We start from the raw sequence: 26436 nt of genomic DNA, 5'->3' as shown, positions 1-26436 counted from the left end.
CTATCTGTTATTAGAAAACGTCGTTCAGTCCAAAAGAAAAGCTGTAACTGTTTGTCTCTCAGAAGTCAAGACCTGGCCATATGCATAATCTCACAGTGCTGTGGAATCCAGAAGTTCTGGAGGAATGGTTGCCGAGCTCTGGAGCTGCTGTAGCTACGTGTCAGCTTGTAGCATAGATAAGATGTCGCGAGTTCGAATACATTCAGTGCTACATTTTTTAAAACGCAATTCAGCTTTCTGCTGAAGGTATCAATCTAATGGAACTTTGAACATAATTCCCTTCACTTCTCAACCCAAAGTAGTCGCATGTGGAAAAAGGGCTAACTACTGTGACATTTTGTTCTATTCAGGTTTAATAGACAACAGGCAGCAGATGCATCTCGAAGATGTGCAGGGAGAGCGCATCGTGCCATAATATGTAAGAAAAGTATTTTCTACATTAGCCGTCGTGTGCTAGTGATATTTTATTCTTCTTCAAACTTTGTTTGACAGCTTTAACTCAGAACAAGTTTTCTACATGCATGTAATCAATAAACTGCATGTGCATTGTCAGACTGTCATAGGTAACACCAGAGAATTCGCATATATTGTTGATGATTAATTTCTCTCACATGTTTACTATTGTTTTAACAACACTAAAGGAAATCTTACGAAAATTGTGCACTGTATTATAAGAAACGAAATAAAACTAACCATGATAACCTTACGACGAAAGTATCTGTACACAAGCATGCCTCTATCGACACGAATTAGTAAAATACTACTCACTTAGATTTTGATTGGGTCTGTGTTTAATTGGTATGCTGTGTCATACTCAAGAGGTATGCAAATGTGGCATTTCATAAATATAGTTACGTATTCCTAGAAACCCAAAATTCGCTTGTCAGCAGCGGAAAGAGGCCTTACCTGTTGTGCAGCATTGTAAGTTTTTCAACATTGCACTATGAGCTGAAAGCATTTTCTTGCGATTTCCTTATTGATGTTTGATCTGACTGCTTGTAGCTCTTTCACAGAAGGGATAAAAACGTTACAGTCAGTGAGACTGGAACTGCGAACCGTAACAGACGCTTTTTCACAGGTCAGCACGTTACCACAGAGCTGGCGAGGAGGTATGGGTCTTAGCTTCCTATTACGAGGGCAATGGTAACTAGAACTCGTAAACCGCTATTTGAAGGTCGAGATTAGTTGCGGTTTCCACCTGCAACGACTTTCCTGGGCTGAAAACCGTAAATTTTCAATCTTTTGTTACCCTTCAAGCGATAATAACTCAGATTATTCAATGGAAATGACAGGTAAAATCAAGTGAATTTTGAGGCTTAATTCCGTGCACACCAGGAAGTAACTCGTCGATCACAGAGTTGCCAAACATACGTTGCCTTGTTGCCAAATCTCAGTTACAGTACCAGCAGGAAGAAGACGAACCGATGTGATCCTACAGCGGTCTGGGAAGTGACCATAGCTGGTGTCTCCAAGTCGCGGCTGCTACGGCCTGGAATACGTAATGCGTCTGATTCGCTTTCTGTAACTAGGTTTAGGGACTGGAGCGTAGTTACTAATAATACTCAGAACTGACTGCAAACTGAGCATCATAAATCAGTAACTCTCATTGTTGTTTTTATATTTCTTTCGTAAGTGTACTCAAAACTAAGAAAGTCATTCACAGGCGTTTTCGTGCCTCGCCGGTATTCGAGCACAACACACAAATAAAAATAAAAAAGAATGTGTGTGTGTGTGTGTGTGTGTGTGTGTGTGTGTGTGTGTGTGTGTGTGTGTGAGAGAGAGAGAGAGAGAGAGAGAGATAAATAAAAAGCAATGAGAGAGAGTGTAAAAAATTGTTGTAAAGAAATTGAATCATGGTATTTAAAGAAATCTTTCATTAAAATGACACGTTCCACATCATTACGAAATGTCGTGTTCATGATCTATGGAACAAGAGTTAATCTAATGTAATCTAATCTAATCTAATCACATCATATTGATGATTAGCCATGAAGAGTCATGAATTACCGAAATTTTGGCCAATACCAGTAACCAAATCTAAACTTGAAAATAAAAGACGACAATTTTTGTAATAAACCGTGACTCCTATCAAGACCCTTTCGTCCCTGTTATCTAACCACGAAAGATGTCTGATATACCTCCATTCTGAAGTAACAAAGTGTGCATGCATTTAAAGATGAAGTGCATGATGTGAAGTTCTGTGACGGAGATACGAACCCAACACGTAATCCGATTGTTAACTAAGAAAAATCAAATGTTACGTATCGGTTTTTCTTACGAGCCGCTAGGTGTCTGAATCTAAAATAAGGATACAAACTTTTGTGCCTAAGCGACAATCGAATTGCACACCTACCGTGCATCCACGAATATAGCTTAAGTATCAGTTGCTTACTCATGAACAGTAGGATGTGTGCGTGTTTGACCAGAAATAACGACACCTGCTGCGATTGTTGGAAACACATGAACAGACATTGAAATTGCGCGTTAATTTTCACTAGCAGGTGGGTGTGCACTTGATAAAGCTAGAAATGAAATTATGAATATTTTTGTACTGGATCAGGTTTCAGACCCACATACTTACCTTTGGAGGAGACCTAGAGAAGATTGCAGTCTTGGGAAAAGGAACGAAATGACTGAACTATACTGTTCCGAGAGATTCAGATCCTCGAAAGAGGAGATACGAATTCGAATCACAGTCCAGCACCAAATTTTTAAACGTCTCTAGTTCAATCAAGTACAAGTAAAATAAGAGCTCTGTCCCTTTAAATGGCTATCGGTTCATCAAATAAATTAAAATTTTCTAATGTAAGTAAGCTTACTGGCGACTGTATTTCTGTTTACCATGACTTCCGCTGTGTCATTTCCCAACGTAAACCGGCTCTGCCCAGTTGGTAATGAAGGAACGTGATGTTTAATGCGGATTCTGGATTATAACGTCTTTCTCTTGAGGTTACCAGAGGTAAAATAAATCTGTTTGTGCCTCTTAAAAGTAAATGCCTGAACCCACGCATTGCACCTGTGATAGCTCGTTCCACCATACCATTGTGGCCACATTACCCAGCCCCAAGAGTGTGCTGTAACGGATGATGTGCTTAGCTTACAAAATTAGTCACGGTGGAAAAAATGCGAGTCTATTAAATGGTCAAGTAGAAGCAAGCTTCTGACGCAGAGATTATGCTATTCTCATGTCAGCAGGATGTAAAGACTCTTCTAGGCATCATAGGCTGGATGTGAAGCCATTTTGATTTTTCACAAATTCAGCAAATTTCTTAGTTCGAGAAAATCCACTGTGAAGTGTGAAGTTGCCGGATAATTCGATTATTACTGTTATTATTACTATCATTTTATTCATACCGCTGCTGTAACACAAGTGCTTGAACATCATTTAATGCCTTTTGGTCACTATAGATGTAGTTTCCCAAGAACGGGTTCTTTCCCTGTCTACGGAATCCTTTTCATGTTAATATCAAACACCAGCAATTACTCGTAGATTACTTTAAAACTAAAGTAATTGACGAAGACGTTACTTGGTAACAAAAACGCACTGCCTTTCTTCATTTACTTTCGCCTAGAAATGGCTATCGAGTACTGACAAACCAAAAGGCAAGAGATCTTACTGCCTTCCGATATACGTTGCTGTTAGTTCTTCCACATGATTTGGTCGACATGACCTGTTTCAAGTTGTGTATGACAGACAGTGTTTTAGAAAATCTATCGTTTCCCTTTGAAATAAACAGAAGTATTTTCATTCTAAGCTGTCCAAGTACAAAATTTTCGCAATATTAGTTCAAATTTAATATTCGCTTCTATAATGTATAATGTAAGTATTTCACAGTCGCAAAACTCGCATCCGAAACGTTGACCTTACACTTAGTCGCTGACCATAAATTCTAGCTCAGAGTGACACCAGTTTAAATAACCTAATGTAGCGAAGACTGTTTGCCAGTGCTCTTTCTCACCGGAAAATACGCAATTCACTCATTTGGCTCCATAAGTACACTGTAACAGTAATTTCTGTGTGAAATTTGTCAGTAAGCTTTTGCCTTCCAACCGGCGAAATACGGCAGAGTACGGCCGGTATCCAATTCACAAACCACGATTTAGTGCCAATAAGACGATTTCTTTAAACATTGTCGAAGCTGAGGGAATTTAGTTTCTGCTTAAATCGTCTTAAGCAGCAACGTTCACAGATATCACAAATAGGAAAAAGCTGAATATCCAGGTACGAAGGTTGTAAAACAAACTTCCCACAGTTTGTGTCAGGTTGATCTTTTCGTCTGATAACACTGCTTAAGTATTTTGTCTAAGAGGTATCACAAGTAGTATCCCTGTAGCTGTGGGAATCATTGGTTGAAAACGAGTTTAACACCAATGGGTACAGTGCTGCTAAATTTTCACAATTATTATCAACCTAAGTCTGAGTTCATCCACAAACTGAGGCGTATTTATAATATTGGAGCTAGACTGTGTATCCTTGTCTTTCTTGAGTGGTCATTGGAAGGCGTTTACACACACGCATACAATACTATGAATACTTCGAACGCTATGGTTAACGTTGCTCTCATAAACTACTTTTTTTTTAAATTCTTCTGGGTCTTCAGCGTGCAATATGTGTTGTAGATACAGTCTCAGACCAAAAAATTGACCGCCGAGTCGTTCACGTAAGGTGGACAATACAGTCGTGCTCCTCTCAGAATTCTATGTCTGGCAATATGCTCGATCTAGCAACATGTAGACTGCGGCACTTCCCAGAGGAAGTCTTGACTCCAGTCTTAGTACATTACTCTTGACTACGACCGTAGTATTGAGGTAAAACGCGAGACCAGCTAACATGATATTGTAGATTCGCTTGAATTACACTCATATCTTCAGCACCGAGAGGAAAGGGGCGATAAAAATTTTGTCGATATGTGCTTTCGGTCGCCAGACGTCATATTAGCTGGTCTCGCGTTTTACCTGAAGACTACGGTCGTGTTCCAGCAGCGGTATGAATAAAATGATAGTAATAATAACAGTAATAATCGAATTATCCGGCAACTTCACACTTCACAGTGGATTTTCTCGAACTAAGAAATTTGCTGAATTTGTGAAAAATCAAAATGGCTTCACATCCAGCCTATGATGCCTAGAAGAGTCTTTACATCCTGCTGACATGAGAATAGCATAATCTCTGCGTCAGAAGCTTGCTTCTACTTGACCATTTAATAGACTCGCATTTTTTCCACCGTGACTAATTTTGTAAGCTAAGCACATCATCCGTTACAGCACACTCTTGGGGCTGGGTAATGTGGCCACAATGGTATGGTGGAACGAGCTATCACAGGTGCAATGCGTGGGTTCAGGCATTTACTTTTAAGAGGCACAAACAGATTTATTTTACCTCTGGTAACCTCAAGAGAAAGACGTTATAATCCAGAATCCGCATTAAACATCACGTTCCTTCATTACCAACTGGGCAGAGCCGGTTTACGTTGGGAAATGACACAGCGGAAGTCATGGTAAACAGAAATACAGTCGCCAGTAAGCTTACTTACATTAGAAAATTTTAATTTATTTGATGAACCGATAGCCATTTAAAGGGACAGAGCTCTTATTTTACTTGTACTTGATTGAACTAGAGATGTTTAAAAATTTGGTGCTGGACTGTGATTCGAATTCGTATCTCCTCTTTCGAGGATCTGAATCTCTCGGAACAGTATAGTTCAGTCATTTCGTTCCTTTTCCCAAGACTGCAATCTTCTCTAGGTCTCCTCCAAAGGTAAGTATGTGGGTCTGAAACCTGATCCAGTACAAAAATATTCATAATTTCATTTCTAGCTTTATCAAGTGCACACCCACCTGCTAGTGAAAATTAACGCGCAATTTCAATGTCTGTTCATGTGTTTCCAACAATCGCAGCAGGTGTCGTTATTTCTGGTCAAACACGCACACATCCTACTGTTCATGAGTAAGCAACTGATACTTAAGCTATATTCGTGGATGCACGGTAGGTGTGCAATTCGATTGTCGCTTAGGCACAAAAGTTTGTATCCTTATTTTAGATTCAGACACCTAGCGGCTCGTAAGAAAAACCGATACGTAACATTTGATTTTTCTTAGTTAACAATCGGATTACGTGTTGGGTTCGTATCTCCGTCACAGAACTTCACATCATGCACTTCATCTTTAAATGCATGCACACTTTGTTACTTCAGAATGGAGGTATATCAGACATCTTTCGTGGTTAGATAACAGGGACGAAAGGGTCTTGATAGGAGTCACGGTTTATTACAAAAATTGTCGTCTTTTATTTTCAAGTTTAGATTTGGTTACTGGTATTGGCCAAAATTTCGGTAATTCATGACTCTTCATGGCTAATCATCAATATGATGTGATTAGATTAGATTAGATTACATTAGATTAACTCTTGTTCCATAGATCATGAACACGACATTTCGTAATGATGTGGAACGTGTCATTTTAATGAAAGATTTCATTAAATACCATGATTCAATTTCTTTACAACAATTTTTTACACTCTCTCTCATTGCTTTTTATTTATCTCTCTCTCTCTCTCTCTCTCTCTCTCTCTCTCTCTCACACACACACACACACACACACACACACACACACACACACATTCTTTTTTATTTTTATTTGTGTGTTGTGCTCGAATACCGGCGAGGCACGAAAACGCCTGTGAATGACTTTCTTAGTTTTGAGTACACTTACGAAAGAAATATAAAAACAACAATGAGAGTTACTGATTTATGATGCTCAGTTTGCAGTCAGTTCCGAGTATTATTAGTAACTACGCTCCAGTCCCTAAACCTAGTTACAGAAAGCGAATCAGACGCATTACGTATTCCAGGCCGTAGCAGCCGCGACTTGGAGACACCAGCTATGGTCACTTCCCAGACCGCTGTAGGATCACATCGGTTCGTCTTCTTCCTGCTGGTACTGTAACTGAGATTTGGCAACAAGGCAACGTATGTTTGGCAACTCTGTGATCGACGAGTTACTTCCTGGTGTGCACGGAATTAAGCCTCAAAATTCACTTGATTTTACCTGTCATTTCCATTGAATAATCTGAGTTATTATCGCTTGAAGGGTAACAAAAGATTGAAAATTTACGGTTTTCAGCCCAGGAAAGTCGTTGCAGGTGGAAACCGCAACTAATCTCGACCTTCAAATAGCGGTTTACGAGTTCTAGTTACCATTGCCCTCGTAATAGGAAGCTAAGACCCATACCTCCTCGCCAGCTCTGTGGTAACGTGCTGACCTGTGAAAAAGCGTCTGTTACGGTTCGCAGTTCCAGTCTCACTGACTGTAACGTTTTTATCCCTTCTGTGAAAGAGCTACAAGCAGTCAGATCAAACATCAATAAGGAAATCGCAAGAAAATGCTTTCAGCTCATAGTGCAATGTTGAAAAACTTACAATGCTGCACAACAGGTAAGGCCTCTTTCCGCTGCTGACAAGCGAATTTTGGGTTTCTAGGAATACGTAACTATATTTATGAAATGCCACATTTGCATACCTCTTGAGTATGACACAGCATACCAATTAAACACAGACCCAATCAAAATCTAAGTGAGTAGTATTTTGCTTGTGTACAGATACTTTCGTCGTAAGGTTATCATGGTTAGTTTTATTTCGTTTCTTATAATACAGTGCACAATTTTCGTAAGGTTTCCTTTAGTGTTGTTAAAACAATAGTAAACATGAGAGAGAAATTAATCATCAACGATATATGCGAATTCTCTGGTGTTACCTATGACAGTCTGACAATGCACATGCAGTTTATTGATTACATGCATGTAGAAAACTTGTTCTGAGTTAAAGCTGTCAAACAAAGTTTGAAGAAGAATAAAATATCACTAGCACACGACGGCTAATGTAGAAAATACTTTTCTTACATATTGTGGCACGATGCGCTCTCCCTGCACATCTTCGAGATGCATCTGCTGCCTGCTGTCTATTAAACCTGAATAGAACAAAATGTCACAGTAGTTAGCCCTTTTTCCACATGCGACTACTTTGGGTTGAGAAGTGAAGGGAATTATGTTCAAAGTTCCATTAGATTGATACCTTCAGCAGAGAGCAGAATTGCGTTTTAAAAAATGTAGCACTGAATGTATTCGAACTCGCGACATCTTATCTATGCTACAAGCTGACACGTAGCTACAGCAGCTCCAGAGCTCGGCAACTATTCCTCCAGAACTTTTGGATTCCACAGGACTGTGAGATTATGCATATGGCCAGGTCTTGACTTCTGAGAGACAAACAGTTACAGCTTTTCTTTTGGACTGAACGACGTTTTCTAGTAACAGATAGCGCAATAGAATAGCTCAAGTGGAAAGGAACACTTCCTATTTAAACTTCTGCATCCTACACTGTTGGCAGTTGTGTGTAGGTGGCAGTTACGTGATTTTATTTCTGTGATTGCAAAATAGTCGAATGTATGCACTGGGTAGCCGAGGCAGCTAGTTCATGGTGATTCGGTCAACCAAGTAAATGAATTTACTGAACATGCTGCAAATTACTACAGGGAGCCTGTGTGTCAGAATTCTCATCCAGTGTGGCGCAACTGCGTTACGATAGAAAAATGACTCGCAGAGAAGAGGATTTCGTGGTCTGTTGGACGGATGGTAGGTTGTTATACTTATGGTCTGGGTTCGATTCCCACTTCCGTCAATGATTTTAGATAGGGAGAGACAGATTCCATTTTCTCCTGGCTACACCAAGTGAAGGAGATATAATGGCTGCGTGGTCTGAAAATTCACATTAAAGATGATATTCCTTCTTTACCAAGTAGACGGTAGGTTGAACCTCAATAAAGTCTGGAGTGGCGACATGTAGAAACTCTATCACCAGTAACCTTTCTTATACTAGTTATTTATTTCAAGAGACGACACAAACGCTATGTATGGTCACAGGACACTTATTCCATCTTTTATTTGAGCTTCTGTATGTCGATAAAATTGGTTCTAAACTGGGAATGCAACTCAGACCGCCCTTAACGCGGAATTTGATCCCTTCGTGGCAATACAGCTCGGCTACAATTTGTTGTTTGTTCAAAACTGCAGATTCCTCAACACCTTCACATATTACGCGTGAATGGGATCGAATCCTGGCCCGGCACTAAAGATTTAATTATGTATTATCAAGCTCTATCATGAGAACACCTATCTGCTGGTGGATAATAATTTTGATTTTTAATGTATTTTCATTCGTTGTCAACACTAACGATATCTGACGTTTTTAACTCCCAGTGAGACACAGAACTATTTGCGAGATGACTGTAAGTACAAGATGCTATTCTGAGCAGCTGGTGGAGAAAAATTCGGTAGCTGACGTCTCTTTGTGTGTAGTCAACAACGATATGTGTGGGGCTCTATTCCCAGTGAGCGCTGAACTCTTCGTCATATTATTTCAGTTCGTCGTGTCATTTAATGTTCATACATATTCTCAACTAGCTGCTCGTGAATAACTTTAAGTTTTAATGTCATTTTGTGTTAAATAGTTCAAATGGCTCTGAGCACTATGGGACTTAACTTCTAAGGTCATCAGTCCCCTAGAACTTAGAACTACTTAAACCTAACTAACCTAAGGACATCACTCACATCCATTCCCGAGGCAGGATCCGAACCTGCGACCGTAGCGGTCACGCGTTTCCAGACTGAAGCGCCTAGAACCGCACGGCCACACCGGCCGGCCCCCACCATCTGGTATCAATGCATTACCCTATCATCCATTATATATAATCATTTTCATAGTACACTTGAAATTATAGATGAGTAGGACCAAGGCAGGTCATAGATAATGTCCGTTTGACGTCAACAGTGTGTAACATTTTACTTTTTTTGAATAGGACAATGTTCCTCTCCAATAATTTTTAGATTAGTTACAATAAGCTTACGCTGCAAGAGAATTCACTTGTACTTTTCAATATGTGGTCTGTTGTCGGTTTGAAGGCCTTCCATAACATCGGCAACGTAGTGCAACTCCACCGAGGGCTGTCTGGAGTAGGGTGGAGATAGCAATGTGAAAGTTGCGAGCTGTCGAAGACGATCTTCATATTCCTAATGCGATTAGGACATCGTATACTCTTGACGACGTTTAGCACCTGTGCAGTCAGTCACCCAATTTCAGAATTAGAGTAATCCTGCTAAATTCCCAAAATATTGTCTTTTTATATTGATGAGTAATATGGATAGTGGTCACGTTCATGTGCCGTCTACAACGCAAATTTAATGTTACTATCCTAGGAACTAACCTGCAATACGTTTTGTATTTCATAATCGGAACTATCTGCATTAACCGTCATCAGAGCAATGTCAGGGAACAGAATGCAGCAGTGCCTTGCTACCTACTTGAGGACCTGCTTGAGTCGTGTTCTAAGGAAAGGGTAGTTGCTGGTTCACATTATATTACACTAGCGAGAAGTACCGAATTTTCATTTTCTCTGCAAACATCCAGAACTAAATTCAGTAACTAAATGCTAAGAATATATTTGCATTGTGCCAACTCAAAGATCAATAGATATGGATATAGATATAGATAAAGATTTTTATATTTAAAGCCATTCTCGGTCTGCGTTGGAATAAACATCATTCATTATTTGCTTGTTCTTGTTACGATTGTTGTTGTCATTCTCTCACTCGCAAGAGTTTTCGCATTCCTATTTGGTATCGATGCACATGAAGAGTGGCTATGAAAGAAGGGAATACTGAATGTTACGTCATGCAGAATACACTCTTTTACTTCGGCTCCTCGTGATCTACGCTACAGGAGAAGTGAGATACATAAAGTTGACAGTGTGAGGACAGACCTGGTAGCACAACTGTGCAACTACACAGTGTTACCAGATAAAATGGTGCTGCGGAATCGAAAGTGTAGTACGGACTTTGCCACAGTAGCAGACAGCTGGTAATTTAGGACCATGACCGTGGATTACACTTTGGTCAGTGCTGGTTAGAGTGCTGCAACTGTAAATGGAAGGCTTTGTTTGATAGTCTTATGCAGATGCTGTCTGAATAAATTATGCCATTGGATACAAAGCGGTTTAGTTTTGAGACCTAACCCACGAGGGGGGAAGGCACAGTGGTCTGCTTCAGGAATTCCAAGCAATAAAACACAAAAAAACAACCCAGGAAGGGAGACATGCATTTGGAATCTGTTCATCGTTACGGGGTCAAACAAGAGGGTAACATTACTGAAACAATGATCGGGCTACTTAGTATATAATAGAGCATACAGATTTCAAGGAGGAAACGTATGAAGACGCAGACTTCCTCGTTATCAATATGTGCGGCATATCTTTCGTGTTAACGAAAGTAAATTCCCACTTTACCTCTTCTTACGTGTCAAATGAAATGAATGCCATGAGGAATAGAATATTTGTTGACTGCGTCTCTTCTTGCTTCCATCCTTACCAACATATTTCTTCATTCTCGTGGTAATCATGACATTCTATGTGTATGCTGCAAAAGATTGCAAGTGGACAAATTCGACATCGAGGTGCAAAGCGTTATATTCAATTCGAATAAGCTTCCGGTGTATTTTTACTTCGTTTGTATTTTTAGATGATTATGAACGTTACGGAAAATTATCTCACATGCTTTATGTTGAATGAGAAACATTGAATGATCCGTTTTGCTTTCCCTACGTTGAAATGATATAATGTCGGCGTCAACAGCCTTCTTCCACGCCGGAAGCTGAAACTTGTATCATTCTGGATTAATGATAATTGAATGTCTCATATGTATACATAGCCCACAAGGCGACGTCAGAAACCATCAGGGGAGAACGCCGCATAAAAACCAAACGTGCGCGCGCGTCTCCACTCTGAAGAACCGTATCGGAGAATCACGGCAAGCATTTCGCTGAAGAGCTGCCTCGTCAGAGAGCCTAGAAGTGGCAGCGTCGTAGCAAGTATTTGTCAACACTCTGATTGTGCATTTACTTCCGGGTGTAGGTCGGCGTTACCTCGCTAAATTCACTTGACATTCGTTTTCCACATCGAAGACTCGTACGATATAATCCACTGCAAGATGACACAATTAGAAAGTATATTTAATTTCTGGACTCCAAGAACGGCGTTCTTCACATAAGTAACACCTGTTTGTGTGTGCATTCGGGAGGACGACGGTGCAATCCCGCGCCCGGCCATCCTGATTTAGGTTTTCAATGATTTCCCTAAATCGCTTCAGGAAAATGCCGGGATGGTTCCTTAGGAAGGGCACGGCCGATTTCCTTCCCCATCCTTCCCTAATCCGAGCTTGTGCTCCGTCTCTAATGACATCGTTGTCGACGGGACGTTAAAACAGTAATCTCCACCTCCTCTGTTCGTGTGTTTAAGGTTGCGTTTTGAGGCTCAGGCAACATCGCAGTGACTATATTGCGCCTCTGGCCGCCAGTGTGTCGTTAGCTCAGAGGTTCCCTTGTGCGTTGCAGTGCTTGTACTATAAGACATAGCAGTTCGAATCACGGTAGAAGCCGCTGACTACAACCTTTTATTTTCCATTTTAATTAATGGAGTTGCAAACTGCTAGTAAAAATTTCTTATGTGAAATCTGAAGAATGCCTTTAAACATCAATCTTCGTCCGATTTCGACTTAGTAAATTAAGTTAATATAATGGATTTCTGCTTTGCAAATTCCAAGGTGCTTCACTGTAAAGTAGACCCTGAAAAGATTCAAACCGACTGTCAACGATATAAATTTGAGCTTTGTTCGTCATATAGGTCTAACATGTCAGAAGGTTGTTTATGAAGTGCACATGTTCATTAAAATAGTTCCCTTCTTCTAAATTTTTGCAATAGCATTTAACTGTAGACGTTTTCTAACACCGGCGTTAGCAATTCCTTTCCGTTCTCTGAAACCTTCAAAACGACAAATTTTTCTGGTTTAAATCTGATGACCTTAACTATCACTTCCGATCAACAATAAATACTTCATGGAACAATAAATACTACATGGAACTCCAAATGTGCAGTGTTCCTGCACTGCTACAGAGCATGCATTGCAAGGTATTCACACAGTTTATCGCATAGACTTACCATAAGGAATGAAACAAGAACTGTAATACACTTTACACCACAGACGCTCACTCTGGCTTGACGAAAACATCCAAACATTGACCAAAAGTTGCACAAATAATTGAGTTTGAAAGGAAAAGAAACGAGGTATGAAGCATTTATAAATTCATCGAATGTAGTGAGGTGGTTTAATTTCGTCCCAGTCTATAAAATTAATTTCGGGCCATACTCAGCTCTTGCCGATTAATGTAATATAATACCCGCCTACTAATCAGGGCGTCTGTCTCCGTTGCTTTTGAGCGTGAATGGAAATTGTAGAAATTTTCTGTGGAGCAACATTTAATAATAAAGCGTTTTAAATCATCAAAAGCGATGAGCGGTAGCAGGCGCTTTCGATAAAGAACGGGGGAGTGCAGCGCCGCTGCTGTCGCCACGGCCGCTGCCAGTAGCCAGCAAATGGATCCCGGAGCTTTGCCGCATACGGCGTCCAGAGGAGGACAGTCTGCAGGAAATCTGCCGCAAAATCGTTACTGGATAACATTTTGATATCGGTGTGTCACAAAGCGAAATAGATTGAATCTGCGCTACCATTACATTCACGTCTTCAGCATTCAGACAGAAGAGGCTATAAAAATATTTTATGCCAGCTGCTCTCGATCCACTGACATTATGAACAGAAACAACGCACGCTACCGCTAGACCACAGGCGTAATCAGCCTACAGTTTCTCTATCATGGGACAAGTTTTCCTCCAGGAAGTGCCGCAGTCTACAGTGTTGCCAGATTGTGCAGATAACCGGACTTAGAGAATTAGCGAGTTGGCCAGTTTTTTTGTCCCATGTCGCGATCGGCGCGGACTTAGCCCCTGAAGCGGCCGGCCGCCGGTCAAGTTTTATGTCAAAGAGTGTACATTGAGTTCTTAAATCACAGAGCATCTGACTCTCATTTAAAAATCAACTCTTTGAGGATGAGCCATTTAGAAGAATTTCAAGCCCAGAAGATCAGACATTTATGTCCTTATTAAAAATTTTACTGGCACATTTGTGTAATGTGTCTTAAAGTGTAACACGCAAAAAAGATCAACATCGTATGCGAAAGCTTAGCTTCTCTTACAGCTATTTAACCTTAGAGACTTATGTGAAATATTTGCTTTTTGTGTAACAACACCATGTATACTAATTCAAACCATTAACTTTTCCTGTTTGTGTGTTCACACTACTTAACAGTGATATTGCTATTGGCTGACTACATCACATGTCCTATGCTCTGAATATCCGCTGTCGTCAGCTGGCAAGATCACGTGACATGAGCTATGATGCACCACAATCACGATTTCAATGCTTCGGAAAATAACATGGGTCTTTTGTGGAATTCGAATTTATACTTTTGTAATATGAAAATATGCAGCATACATGTTCCTGCACATCAAAAATCTTTCCAAAACCTGCAAGCAGTGTACACCAGCCACCTGGCCTTGTGTTGCCTGGGCTGATATACTAGTCAATCAGCAAGGATACTGACACTACCAGCCGCAGTTGCACCAAGTCAGTATTCTGCCGCAAGGAAGTCACACATTGCCTGTGAGGCATGGGCCACACCACAGTAGCAACTACAGTATTGCCTTATAGATGGCATCAGTCAATATATAAAGTACACTGTGCTCATGCATTCCCAACTCCTCACTCACCATGATACTGAAGAACTCATCTCGCACAAATACAATACTAAAGTTGGAAGTTACAGGACACATCAGTACGATCATTACACATCATGGAGACTACCTATGTGGCTTTTGAGAACTAACAGAAGAATGGAGTGCCTGGTTCTTTCTGACAAAACATGGAACATTTTGTGCAGCCCTGAGCTGTCACAAAATTAGCCCAATGTCACGTAATGTACAAGATAGCATGGACTATTTTGGTAAATTGTCTAATAAGATTTTGATGATAATTACAGACAGCTAGAACATACACTGTATTTAACAGGTTTTCATTGAATTTCTAGATTCAGGAGTCACCAGCTACAGTACATATTCTCTTTGAACAGGCACTGCAAGCTGAGTAAACAATTTTATAGACATGCTGTCTGTTGCATAGACAGAGGCTAGCATTGTTGTGCCAGAAATCTTCTGTATACCAGAGTGTGAGAATATTCAGTGGACTAATCACACAACTAACGTATCCCTTATATGTGAATCAAGTAAAATTTCCAAAATTGTGGGATCATGGCATGGGATTCAGCACCAATACATCACAGCTTACAATTACTTTTCACAATAATGGAAATTCTTGGAAGGAAAAATACAAAAAATACAGTAAAGGCAACCACCCACCTATAGCAGACTGATGTGTGGCACTTAGACACTTAACAGAAAACAGTGTCCACTCGTTTTCTAGCTCCCACTCTTTTTCTAAGGAAATTACACACATTCACACTCCAACCACATAAGACACTCAAAGGCACACTGTTGATTATTGATTATCAATTATTGAGAGCAGTTGTTCAGGCTGATACATGTCTGGTGGGGCTAGTGCAGTAGTGCGAGTGCGAGGCATGAGTGGAAAAGACAGATGACTTGACGGCTGCACAGCAAGATGAAATGATTTCTGACTGCATCAGGCAGTGGACAGAGAGAGAGACACGGAGGGGCAGAAAGGGGGGAGGGAGGGAGGGAGGGAGGGAGGGAGGGCGGGAGGGAGGGAGGGAGAGGGAGAGGGAGGGGGAGGGGGAGGGGGGAGGGAGAGAGAGAGAGAGAGAGAGAGAGAGAGAGAGAGAGAGTCACTGTAGTTGTGGTGGTGGTGGTATGCGTTTGGTGCCTGATTGATTGTGTGTGTGAATGTTTATATTTCCTACTAGAAAAAGTTCCAGAGCTCGAAAGCTCATGAACACAGTTTTCTGTTGTGTGTCTCTATGCACCATACACCAGTCTGCTATAGGTGAATAATAGAAGCTCCCTAATTTTAATAGTAAAAATTTTAATAACACACATTAAATCCACACTATCATCAATTAATACCTGAAGCGGAGACTTCCACCACCAACAGCAAGCACAGCATCCGGCTGCTCAATATTAAGTACACCCAACAATGACCGTACTGCTGGATTTATAGCTTCTCCAGAGTCGAGAGGACCAGCTGGTGGATTACAGACACTACCATCATACATCTGTGGATTGGCACCAGGCACAATAACAACTACCTGAAAAGGAGAGACAAATGTGAAAAAAGGTTATCAGAAAGTCTTTTTTTTTCTTCCCCCAATATAAGATTAAACAGCCAACCGGTTTCACATAAATGTTAGGTACACTGACCTAGGTTTCGACGCCTACTCAGGGTGTCGTCATCAGAGTGAACAGTTGCTAAATCCTATAAAGTAATACATCGAAAATCAGGCATGACAAAAAACACAGTAACCAAGATGCACAATGGTTACTTACGTAAAATTACATTGCTAAAAAGCAATAGTCAGTATTTTGAGCAGCTATGCTCAACTCAAAAGTAAAACACAACATTGTAGCTTTTGCCATCGGCCCAGTGGCTTACACTGCTGCCATGAAAACAATCCAAATTGCGCTGCCTATTGGGTGCGGACAGTAACATGTGCTTATTTGGAACATTATAACAAAAATAATTTAAAAAAAAGACAGTTAATTTTAAAAAACAAAATATAAAGAGAGCTTAATATCATTTTGAAATTACTCAGTAGTCAAGTAGATTAATTATAACAGAGCCATCTGTTAAGCTTTACAGAAATTACTATTATGTAAAGGACAGAATGACATAGAAGAAATTTTACAAAAAGCTGTACAATGCAGAAAATATTTGCATGAAGGCAACTTTAGCAGCACATATCTAGGAGATTAGAAGAAAATAATGTTTTGAAACCAGAAGCAGGAAAAATATAGTAAAAAATAGAGGAATAAAAATTTTGTGAGCAGTGGATTGAAACCATTGACAAAATTTTTTTTACATAGTTGCAACTGTTCATTGAGGATGACACCATCATTCTTAGAAATATGCTTGAAAATATCCAGCTCTTTGAGTACATCAAGTCCATGACCTTTCCTTTCTCTATGTAAAATGGAAATTTCTTCAACGCATTTCGGTTTGTGTCTGGAAATTAGCAGGAGATTAGCAAAAGTGGAACTGTGTACATTATTACCTGTTTTTTCAACAAATGTTCTTTGTACCTGACACTAAAAGACCTTCCAGTTTGTCCTATATAATAAACGGGATGTGTATCACAAGTGATGTTATACACTACTGAATTGTGTATTGGAGCAACTGTAGTCTTGAGATTGCGGATGAGATTTTTTTTTGCAAGTTATTGTTCATGGAAAATGCAACTTTGAATCCATATTTTTTAATCAGGAGAAGACAATTTTTATACAAAATAGGCCCTAAAATGGAACTGAGAAAACATTTTTTACTCATTACTGTCAGGAGTAGCACTGCTGCCTAAAGTTTGAACTTTGAAGAACTTGTCAACTAACGTGTGATCATAGCCGTTTTTAACTGGAATAGTTTTTATTATGTTCATCTCTTAGTTAAGCTTGTCAGATGACAAACTATTGCAGTTAATAATGGTTATGATCCCACATTAGTTGACAAGATCTTCAAAGTTAAAACTGATGCTAAAGTGACTACTGTAGGCAGCAGTGCTATTCGTGACCAGAATGAGTATAAAAAGGTTTTCTCAATTCGATTTGTAGGCCCTATTTTGTATAAAATTCATCGTCTTCTGATTAAAAAACATAGATTCAAAGTTGCCTTTCCCATGAACAATAACTTACAAAAAAAAATCTCATCCCCAATCTCAAGTCCACAGTTGCTCCGATACATAATTCAGAAGTGTATAAAATCGCTTGTGGTACATGTCCCATTTACTACATAGGACAAACTGGAAGGTCTTTTAGTGTCAGGTACATAGAACATTTGTTGGGAAAAAAAGGCACTAATGTACACAGTTCAACTTTTGCTGATCTCCTGCTAATTTCTGGACACAAACCAAAACACATTTCAGAAATTGTGGTACATGTCCCATTTACTACATAGGACAAACTGGAAGGTCTTTTAGTGTCAGGTACATAGAACATTTGTTGGGAAAAAAAGGCACTAATGTACACAGTTCAACTTTTGCTGATCTCCTGCTAATTTCTGGACACAAACCAAAACACATTTCAGAAATTTCCATTTTACATAGAAAGCAAAGGTCATAGACTCGATGTAATTGAAGAGCTGGAGATTTTCAAGCATATTTCTATGAATGATGGAGTCATCCTCAATGGACAGTTGCAACTATGTAACAAAATTTTTTCATTGCTTTCAATCCACTACTCACAGAATTTTGATTACTCTATTTTTTACTAAATTTTTCCTGCTTCTGGTTTCAAAACATTATTTCCTTCTAATCTCATAGATATGTGCTGCTAAAGCTGCCTTCATGCATATATTTTCTGGACTGCACAGCTGGTTGTAATTTCTTCTCTGTCATTCTGCCCTTTACGTAATACTAATTTCTATAAAGCCTAGTAGATGGATCTATTATACTTAATCTGCTTAAATACTGGGTAATTTCAAAATGACATTAATCTTTCTTTATATTTTGCTTTTTATAATTAACTGTCATCTTTTTTTTCAATTATTTCTCTTATAATGTTTCAAATAGGCACATGTTACTGTCTGCGCCTGATAGGCAGCACAACTTGTATTGCTTTCTTGGCAGCAATGTAAGCCATTGGGCCAATCAGTCTGATGATGTTCTCAGCTGGGTACAATGTTTAGTTTTACTTTTGACTTGAGCATAGCTGCTCAAAATTCTGACTATTGTGTTTTAGCAATGTAATTTTACATAAGTAACCTTTGTGCATCATGAAGATTGTCATCTTGGTTAACATGTCTTTTTGTCATACCTAATTGTTTTTATGTAAAATCCAGGATGGAATGTAACAATATTAGAGAAGGAAAGTTGCTATTCACCATATAGCAGAGATGCAGAGTTGCGACAGACACAACAAAAAGATTTACACAATTATAGCTTTCGGCCATTAAGGCCTTTGTGAGCAACATACACACACACACACACACACACACACACACACACACACGCGTGCGAATTGCACACACATCTGCAGTTTCAGACAACTAAAACCACACTGCAAGCAGCAGCACCCGTGCATGATGGGAGTGGCGACTGACTGGGGGTAAGGAGGAGGCTGGGGTGGGGAGGGGGACAGATAGTATGGTGGGGGTGGCGGACAGTGTATGCTGCATTTTAGACGGAAGGCAGGAGAGAAGGTGGGGTGGGTGGGCAGGGGGGGGGGAGATGTAAATGGTGGAAAGGAGAGGAACTAAAAGAAATTAAAAGACTGGGTGTGGCGGTGAAATGATGGCTGTGTAGTGCTGGAATTGGAACAGGGAGGGGGCTGGATGGGTGAGGACAGTGAGTAATGAAGATTGAGGCCAGGAGGGTTACGGGAATGTAGGATGTATTGCATGGAATGTTCCCACCTGCGCAATTCAGAAAAGCTGGTGTTGGTGGGAGGGATCCATATGGCACAGGCTGTGAAGCAGTCATTGTGATGAGGGATATCATGTTGGCAGCATGTTCAGCAACACCGTGTTCCACTCATTTTTTGGGCACAGTTTGTCGGGGGTCATTCATGTGGACAGATAGCTTGTCGGTTGTCATGCCTACATAGAATGCAGCACAGTGGTTTCAGCTTAGCTTGTAAATCACATGACTGATTTCACAGGTAGCCCTGCCTTTGATGGGAAAGGTGATGTTAGTGACCAGACTGGAGTAGGTGGTGGTAGGAGGATGTATGGGACAGGTCTTACATCTCGGTCTATTGCAGGTGAATGAGTCATGAGGTAAGGGATTGGGAGCAGGGGTTGTGTAAGGATGGATGAGCACACTGTTTAGGTTTGATGGACAGCAGAATACTGCTGTAGGAGCGGTGGGAAGGATAGTGGGCAGGGCATTTCTCATATCAGGGCACGACAAGAAGTAATCGAAACCCTGGCGGAGAATGTAATTCAGTTGCTTCAGTCCTGGATGGTACTGAGTTAGGAGGGGAATGCTCCTCTGTGGCTGGACTGAGGGGCTTGGGAGGTGGTGGGAGACTGGAAAGACAAGGCACAGGAGATTTGTTTTTGTACAAAGTTGAGAGGATAATTACTGTCAGTGAAGGCTTCAGTCAGACCCTCGGTATGCAATACAACCTATGTTCCCGTAACAATCCTGGCCTCAACCTTCGTTAGTCACTGTCCTCACCCATCCAGCCCCCTCCCAGTTCCCATTCCAGCACTACACAGCCGCCATTTCACCGCCACACCCAATCTTTTAATTTCTTTTTATTCCTCCTGCTACTTACCCCTCCCCCCCCCCACCTTCTCTCCTGCTGTCAGCACTTCACTGTCCACCACCCCCACCATACTATTCCTCCCCCTCCCCGCCCCAGCCTCCTCTAACCCCCACCCAGTCGCCACTCCCATCATGCACTGCTGCTGCTGCTCGCAATGTGTTTTCAGTAGTTTGAGACTGCAGGCGTGTGTGCAAATTGTGTTTCCGTGAATGTGTGTGTGCGCAAGTGTGTATGTGTATGTGTGTGTACTGCTGACAAAGGCCTTAATGGCTGAAAGCTGTAATTGTGTGAATCTTTTTGTTTTGCCTACCGTGACTCAGCATCTCCGCTATATGGTGAGTAGCAACTTTCCTTCTCTAATACTGTTGATTTTTTATGTATTATTTTATAGGATTTAGCAACTGTTCATCCTGATGAAGATGTCAAAACCTAGGTCAATGTACCTAACATTTATGTGCAACCTGTTGGTTGTTTAAACTCATATTGAAACTAATCTATGGTTGGTGAATAACAGCCATGTTCAAAATTTTTATTAGAAAGTAACACCTGAGATCACTGTCAGTGTCATCATCACCAGCTCAAGTTAATATTATTTGCAAATGGAAGTCTGTCAGGTGTGTTCATATTTGTACCAATATACATTAAAATTACTATAATTGGTATTTCAGCGTGGGACCTATATACAAAAATCAAGACTACAAGCAACACTTCACCTGTAGATAAATGATGGGCCATTCACAAGCACTCTTAACCCTTTGACTGCTGTGGACGTGTTACTCGGCATGCCTCGCCTTTCCCCTGGCATGCCTGACGTGTATACATACAGCCTTGGGTCTTCCCTACAGCACTAAGGACGTGTTTACACGTCCCACGCCACTGGCCTTCCCACCACAAGGGACGAGTTAAGGCGCACTGAGTCACAGCTACCTGAGCGCTACGCTTGTGTATACACACAGAGCTGTCTTTCTGCCCTGCTCTTCTAGTAGCTGTTCAGTGGTATGACTGTGTAGTTTGAGAGTGCATATATCTTTGTTGCTGTGTTCGCTCTTTGCAGAATTCGACTTAGATTCCTGTATTTTCATCAGTTTTCATGTTTTCTATGTGTTGTTAGCCAATATTGAAAATTAAACTCATTGTTCTGGGAAGGGTGGGGGGCTTAAAATTTGTTGTTCGAATGAGACTGGCTTTGAAGCATTAATAGAAAACGATATTTGAAAAAGAAGTTTCAAATACACCCTGCTTTCATCTTTTCATAAAAATCAACATCTTTTTAACTAATTTGTAGATTATTGAAAAATAGCAGGGGAATAAAAAATTTTATTCGGTATCGTTGTGCAGTCAATCTATTGCACTCTAAATTTCATTTTCATCATGCGTTCACACTACTAGATATGTTAACCTGATGTTTACATTGTTTTCAGGCCTGATTTTCGTGCCCAACTTTCATTCTAGTTGTACAGCTTGGTATGTTTTATGGAGCAGAGTTTTTTAGCAAAATCGGAATGAAAATACCGCATTTTTGATGTTTTTACAATATCTTCAATTTTGTGCTTAATTCACTCAGTACTGAAAAGTGCTATGGAAATGAAACTTTACATTTAAGAACCTTGTGTTGTTAGGTTACTACATGTCAAGTTTCATGTTCATCATAGCATTAGTTCAGGAGATGCAAGAAGCCAAATTTCAAAATTTTTTCGGGCGCCTATTTTTTTGGCCAATTTACCTACAATTTTCTGGCTCAATATGGCTCATAAAATTCTTTCTGTTATTATTCTTAAGAGGACACATACAGTTGTACAAGATGGCCAAATTTTATTTCTTTACAAAAACTATTGCCCGAGATATTACAGCTCAAATTCGCCAAAAATTCACGCTGGCTCTGCGCAAGTCGTATTCAGCCGAGAAATATTCAGCACAGAGCGGGTTGTGCAGCGCGAGCCGATCCGGTCCCGGAGGCGGCTCCGAGAGACAGGCACGCCGTGCTAGGTAGATGGATTATGCCGCATGCTGCGGCGCCTCAGCGCGCCAAGCAGGTGGCACGCCTTCAGTAGTAAAAGCGTTAAAAACATAGACTTTTGTGGTCTGTTCTTCCAGTCTTTCTCTCCTCTCTCTCTCTCTCTCTCTCTCTCTCTCTCTCTCTCTCGACTGTAGGCACACTGACCACAGAGCCAATCAACAGCATTGGTTTCATACCTCCATTATTTCTTACTATCCTCTTTCACTGACAGTGATTGATTTTTTATTTTAAAAGTGCTCCATAACACCATCCATTTATTCCACAAAAAACAGCTAGCTAGACAATATGTGTAATAATATGGGATTAGTGAATGAGGAGGCAGATGAGAACTAGGGTTTTATTGTGATACATAACAAAGTGATAAGAGATGTAATACAAGAGCAAATGTGGGGAAGGCAGAAGGAAACTGGCCATATCCCTTTCAAAGGAACCATCCTGGCCTTTGCATTAAGTGCTTTAGGGAAACTGCTGAAAATTAAATTCTGGATGGTCAGATAGAAATTCAAACTGCCATCCTATTGCAAGCAAATCCAGTGTGCTTAACACTGCACCAACCCTTTTAGTGATGAACTAAAACCAGTGGCACAATTCAACAATTCAGTGTCTGCACCTCCTCTTAGATAGCAACAGTTTAAACCATTGCCAACAGTGTTAGGCCCCTGACATCAACCAATTTATCTGGCCCTTTCTTATGTGATATGTGGTTGGTCAGTGTTGATATAATGATGCAGCTCCCTTATGTTTCAAAAAATATATAGTCAACATTAGCAGAAGAAACTACTCATGCCTCAGCACATGCTTTCAGCATTGAAGAACTACCAAGGATCACTGTTTTTTACAATAGACTGCAACACAGATACCCTCGCTGGAGAGTTTCTGTAAAGTTTGGAAGGTAGGAGACGAGGTACTGGCAGAAGTGAAGCTGTGAGGATGGGGCTTGAGTCGTGCTTGGGTAGCTCAGATGGCAGAGTACTTGCCCGTGAAAGGCATAGGTCCCGAGTTTGAGTCTCAGTTTGGAACACAGTTTTAATTGGCCAGGAAGTTTCATATCAGCACACACTCCACTGCAGAGTGAAAATCTCATTCTGGACAGATAATATTCATTCATCAACTTCTGTGCTCGATGGTTTTCAGTGCCCTGCCACAGCCCCTTCACATCCATCCTCCAACAGTGCAGTCACAAAGTCCACACTAACATTAAAGACATAGGGCAAGAAATTTCTACTAGGCAAACTGTGATGCAGCGTTAACAATATTCTTAAGTACATACTGCTCAATGTCATTCAGTGGTCAGAGTGCAGCAAAATTACACCTTGAATGTCAGCTGATGACAACAGTTCACATCCTACAAGTGGAGCAGCAGCTGTAGCTTTCACAGATACAGCATGCATTCCAGTCATAGAATTCGGTTCCCATCTACAGCTGTAGTTGTCAGTTCCATGTCCTTGGCACCATCATTAGACACTAAGGTGCAACCATGAATATTATGCAGATTTCACTAACCAGATGTGCACTCACCAACACTTTGCACAAATTGAGTCAGTTTTGTAGCTATCAATAACAGCAAAATATCTACTTATGCCACAGCCTGCATTTCTGCTAGTTGCCATCGACACCAGTATTGGAATACTTATGATCCCCAGAGGAGGAATTGGTAAGTCTCCCTCTGTGACACATACAGCATCGTGATCAGAAGTGGAAGTAGCTCACATACCTATTCGACACACTACCACCAATGAAGTTAGCCTCACTTTAGACACCATACTAACACAAGGAGACTTTTTAGGTGCACCCAGATCCACGAGGAGGAAGGATATTGGATTTCTGGTTATCATGTAAATAGACACATAGACCAAGGAGTTAGGACACCGTATCAGGTAGTGGTAGATATAGAAAAGAACAGGTTACACTCCACAGCCACTGGCTGTACTACTAGGGCACTTAATAAATGACACCTGAAGTTCAATTCAATAGTTCAGATCTAGCAGCCTTACAAAGATTCCACCTCTCTCTTGCAGAACTAGTAGCCTATAGTGATGATCTGTGCTTCTGCAAAACCAGAACTGGCACACAGTCACAGGGATCACAAATCCATTTTGGTGCTGAAAGGTGTAATTGAACCCCTTGATGGACCAGGATTAGCATCTCCACTTATTACAAAATAAGAAAATAAAACAACAGTATATGCATCATCTGATAATGGCTAATGTGCAGTTGCCTGTCAAGGTTGGCAGTGTCATACAAGGTAATTTAGGCTCAACTTCCAGCAGTATCTAGTATCTTGCACAATCACAGGTCAAAACACCCCCACCCCACAGACATATATACACACACACACACACACACACACACACACACACACACACACACACACACACACACACTATCTCAAAGTGCCACACTGTAGTGTCCACACACAATAATAGTAGTGGCAACAACAATAACAAAAACATCAAACTGCCAATTACAGTTTGCACTGTGTCTTCAGTTACATCATCAAGTCTCATCCTCTGTGTGTGTGTGTGTGTGTGTGTGTGTGTGTGTGTGAAAGAGATATTACCTGCTCAGCAGCACAACTACACAGTGAGTCATTACTCCTTCCATTATTTTATTTCAGTACTGTACTAGTACATTTAATGTTAATGTCATTTACTCAGTAGACAATTGCTCAGAATGTGACTGATACAATATGTTGTTAACCCAAAGTCCAGTCTCCACTGCCTTTAAGTGTTGTCTGATTATGACCTAACAGAAAGCACTAACAACATTAATATTATAAATAAGTGTCTTTTTTTACATTAAACACATTGCAGTCACTGCAGATTCTTAGACATTATGTCTAAAAATATTCATCACTTACTTTTTTTCCAGTAATTAAGTTCTTTGATTGATTTCACAATCCATCTTTCATTTTAGGATCTGGACCACAACATGTGTTTAATATAGTGGAAGCAGACAGGAGTTCTTGAGGAAACATAATGAACCTACTTTGATGAGGAAACAAGAACTGGAGCTTTGGCTACTTACTGTATTTTTAAGAACATTAGTAACAAGAGGATCTTGTTTTGCAATTCCAGCCAACAAATGTCTTGCAACTCGTAGCACCAATTCTCGGCCTGCTGGCTGAGAGGAAAACAATGATCCTACCAGTGCCACATGCAGCTTGCCCTCTTCTGGTGCACCCATCTGTAATTAAATTCAGAACTTATTTAGTATTAGCAATTAAATTGTGTTAAAGTGTTGCTGAAAAATTAGTTACAATTTCTAGTGCAAATCCTTATGCACTGATAAATAGTTGTAGGGGACAGGAGGCTGAAGAGAGAGATTAACAAAAATAAGATTAAGAATTTGTTTTCATGAAGAGATTTAATAAAATGCGCATACTGAGGGCAAATTTTCAAACTGTGTAATTTATGGAAAATTTCCAGTTACAATGATAAGGATTTTGTTCATTCTGCATTCTTAGTTTACAATTTTAATGATTCACTGAACTCACATTGTGGAGAAAACTACTTTCAAATGCCAACAGATTAACAAGCATAAATATAAGTTGAAAGACATACCTCATCACTTATTCTTAATACACCATTCCGCATTTCTGCTTTGTCTGGGTGCTGTAAACTCAGATACTGCAACTGCTGCATGAACGTATTCTGATCGGAATACCCATGGACTGGAGCCACATTCTCATTCAGACCAAAATCATAAATTCTTGACCAACGTCCAGGATTCAGTTCAGTGACCTCTGTTTTTTCAAGAGTAATATTAACTGTGCCAGATGAAGGTGCTTCAACTTGAATGGTTTTTGTGATGTAGCTAGAAGAGAACAATTTATATATTGATTCCTTTATTTTGCATAAAAATGTTGCATCACCAATCAAAAACTTTAAACTGTGATTCATCATAATAGTTTAAATTTCAAAACGACCATTGACAGACTCTTCATTTAACATAACAGCTGTTGAAAATAACATTGTTAAAAGTAAAAGTAAATTTTAAAGAACTGTCATTTTACTTTATTAACTACAATTGTT

At 40.2% G+C, this 26436-nt stretch overlaps 1 protein-coding gene across 1 annotated transcript in view; it reads right to left on the bottom strand.

Annotated features, from left to right (window-relative positions):
* The window catches only part of LOC126203914 (carboxypeptidase D-like), a 266351-nt gene that overhangs the window by 106058 nt on the left and 133857 nt on the right, over positions 1 to 26436 (bottom strand). The window contains exons 12-14 of the mRNA XM_049938305.1: positions 25966 to 26218; positions 25430 to 25588; positions 16036 to 16217 (exon numbers count right to left, since the gene is read on the bottom strand). Coding sequence (XP_049794262.1) covers positions 16036 to 16217; positions 25430 to 25588; positions 25966 to 26218 — 594 coding nt within the window. The remainder of the gene's footprint in view (positions 1 to 16035; positions 16218 to 25429; positions 25589 to 25965; positions 26219 to 26436) is intronic.

The sequence above is a fragment of the Schistocerca nitens genome, chromosome 9, assembly GCF_023898315.1.
Source record: "Schistocerca nitens isolate TAMUIC-IGC-003100 chromosome 9, iqSchNite1.1, whole genome shotgun sequence".
NCBI lineage: Eukaryota > Metazoa > Arthropoda > Insecta > Orthoptera > Acrididae > Schistocerca > Schistocerca nitens.
This window is presented reverse-complemented; position numbering and strand designations above follow the sequence as displayed.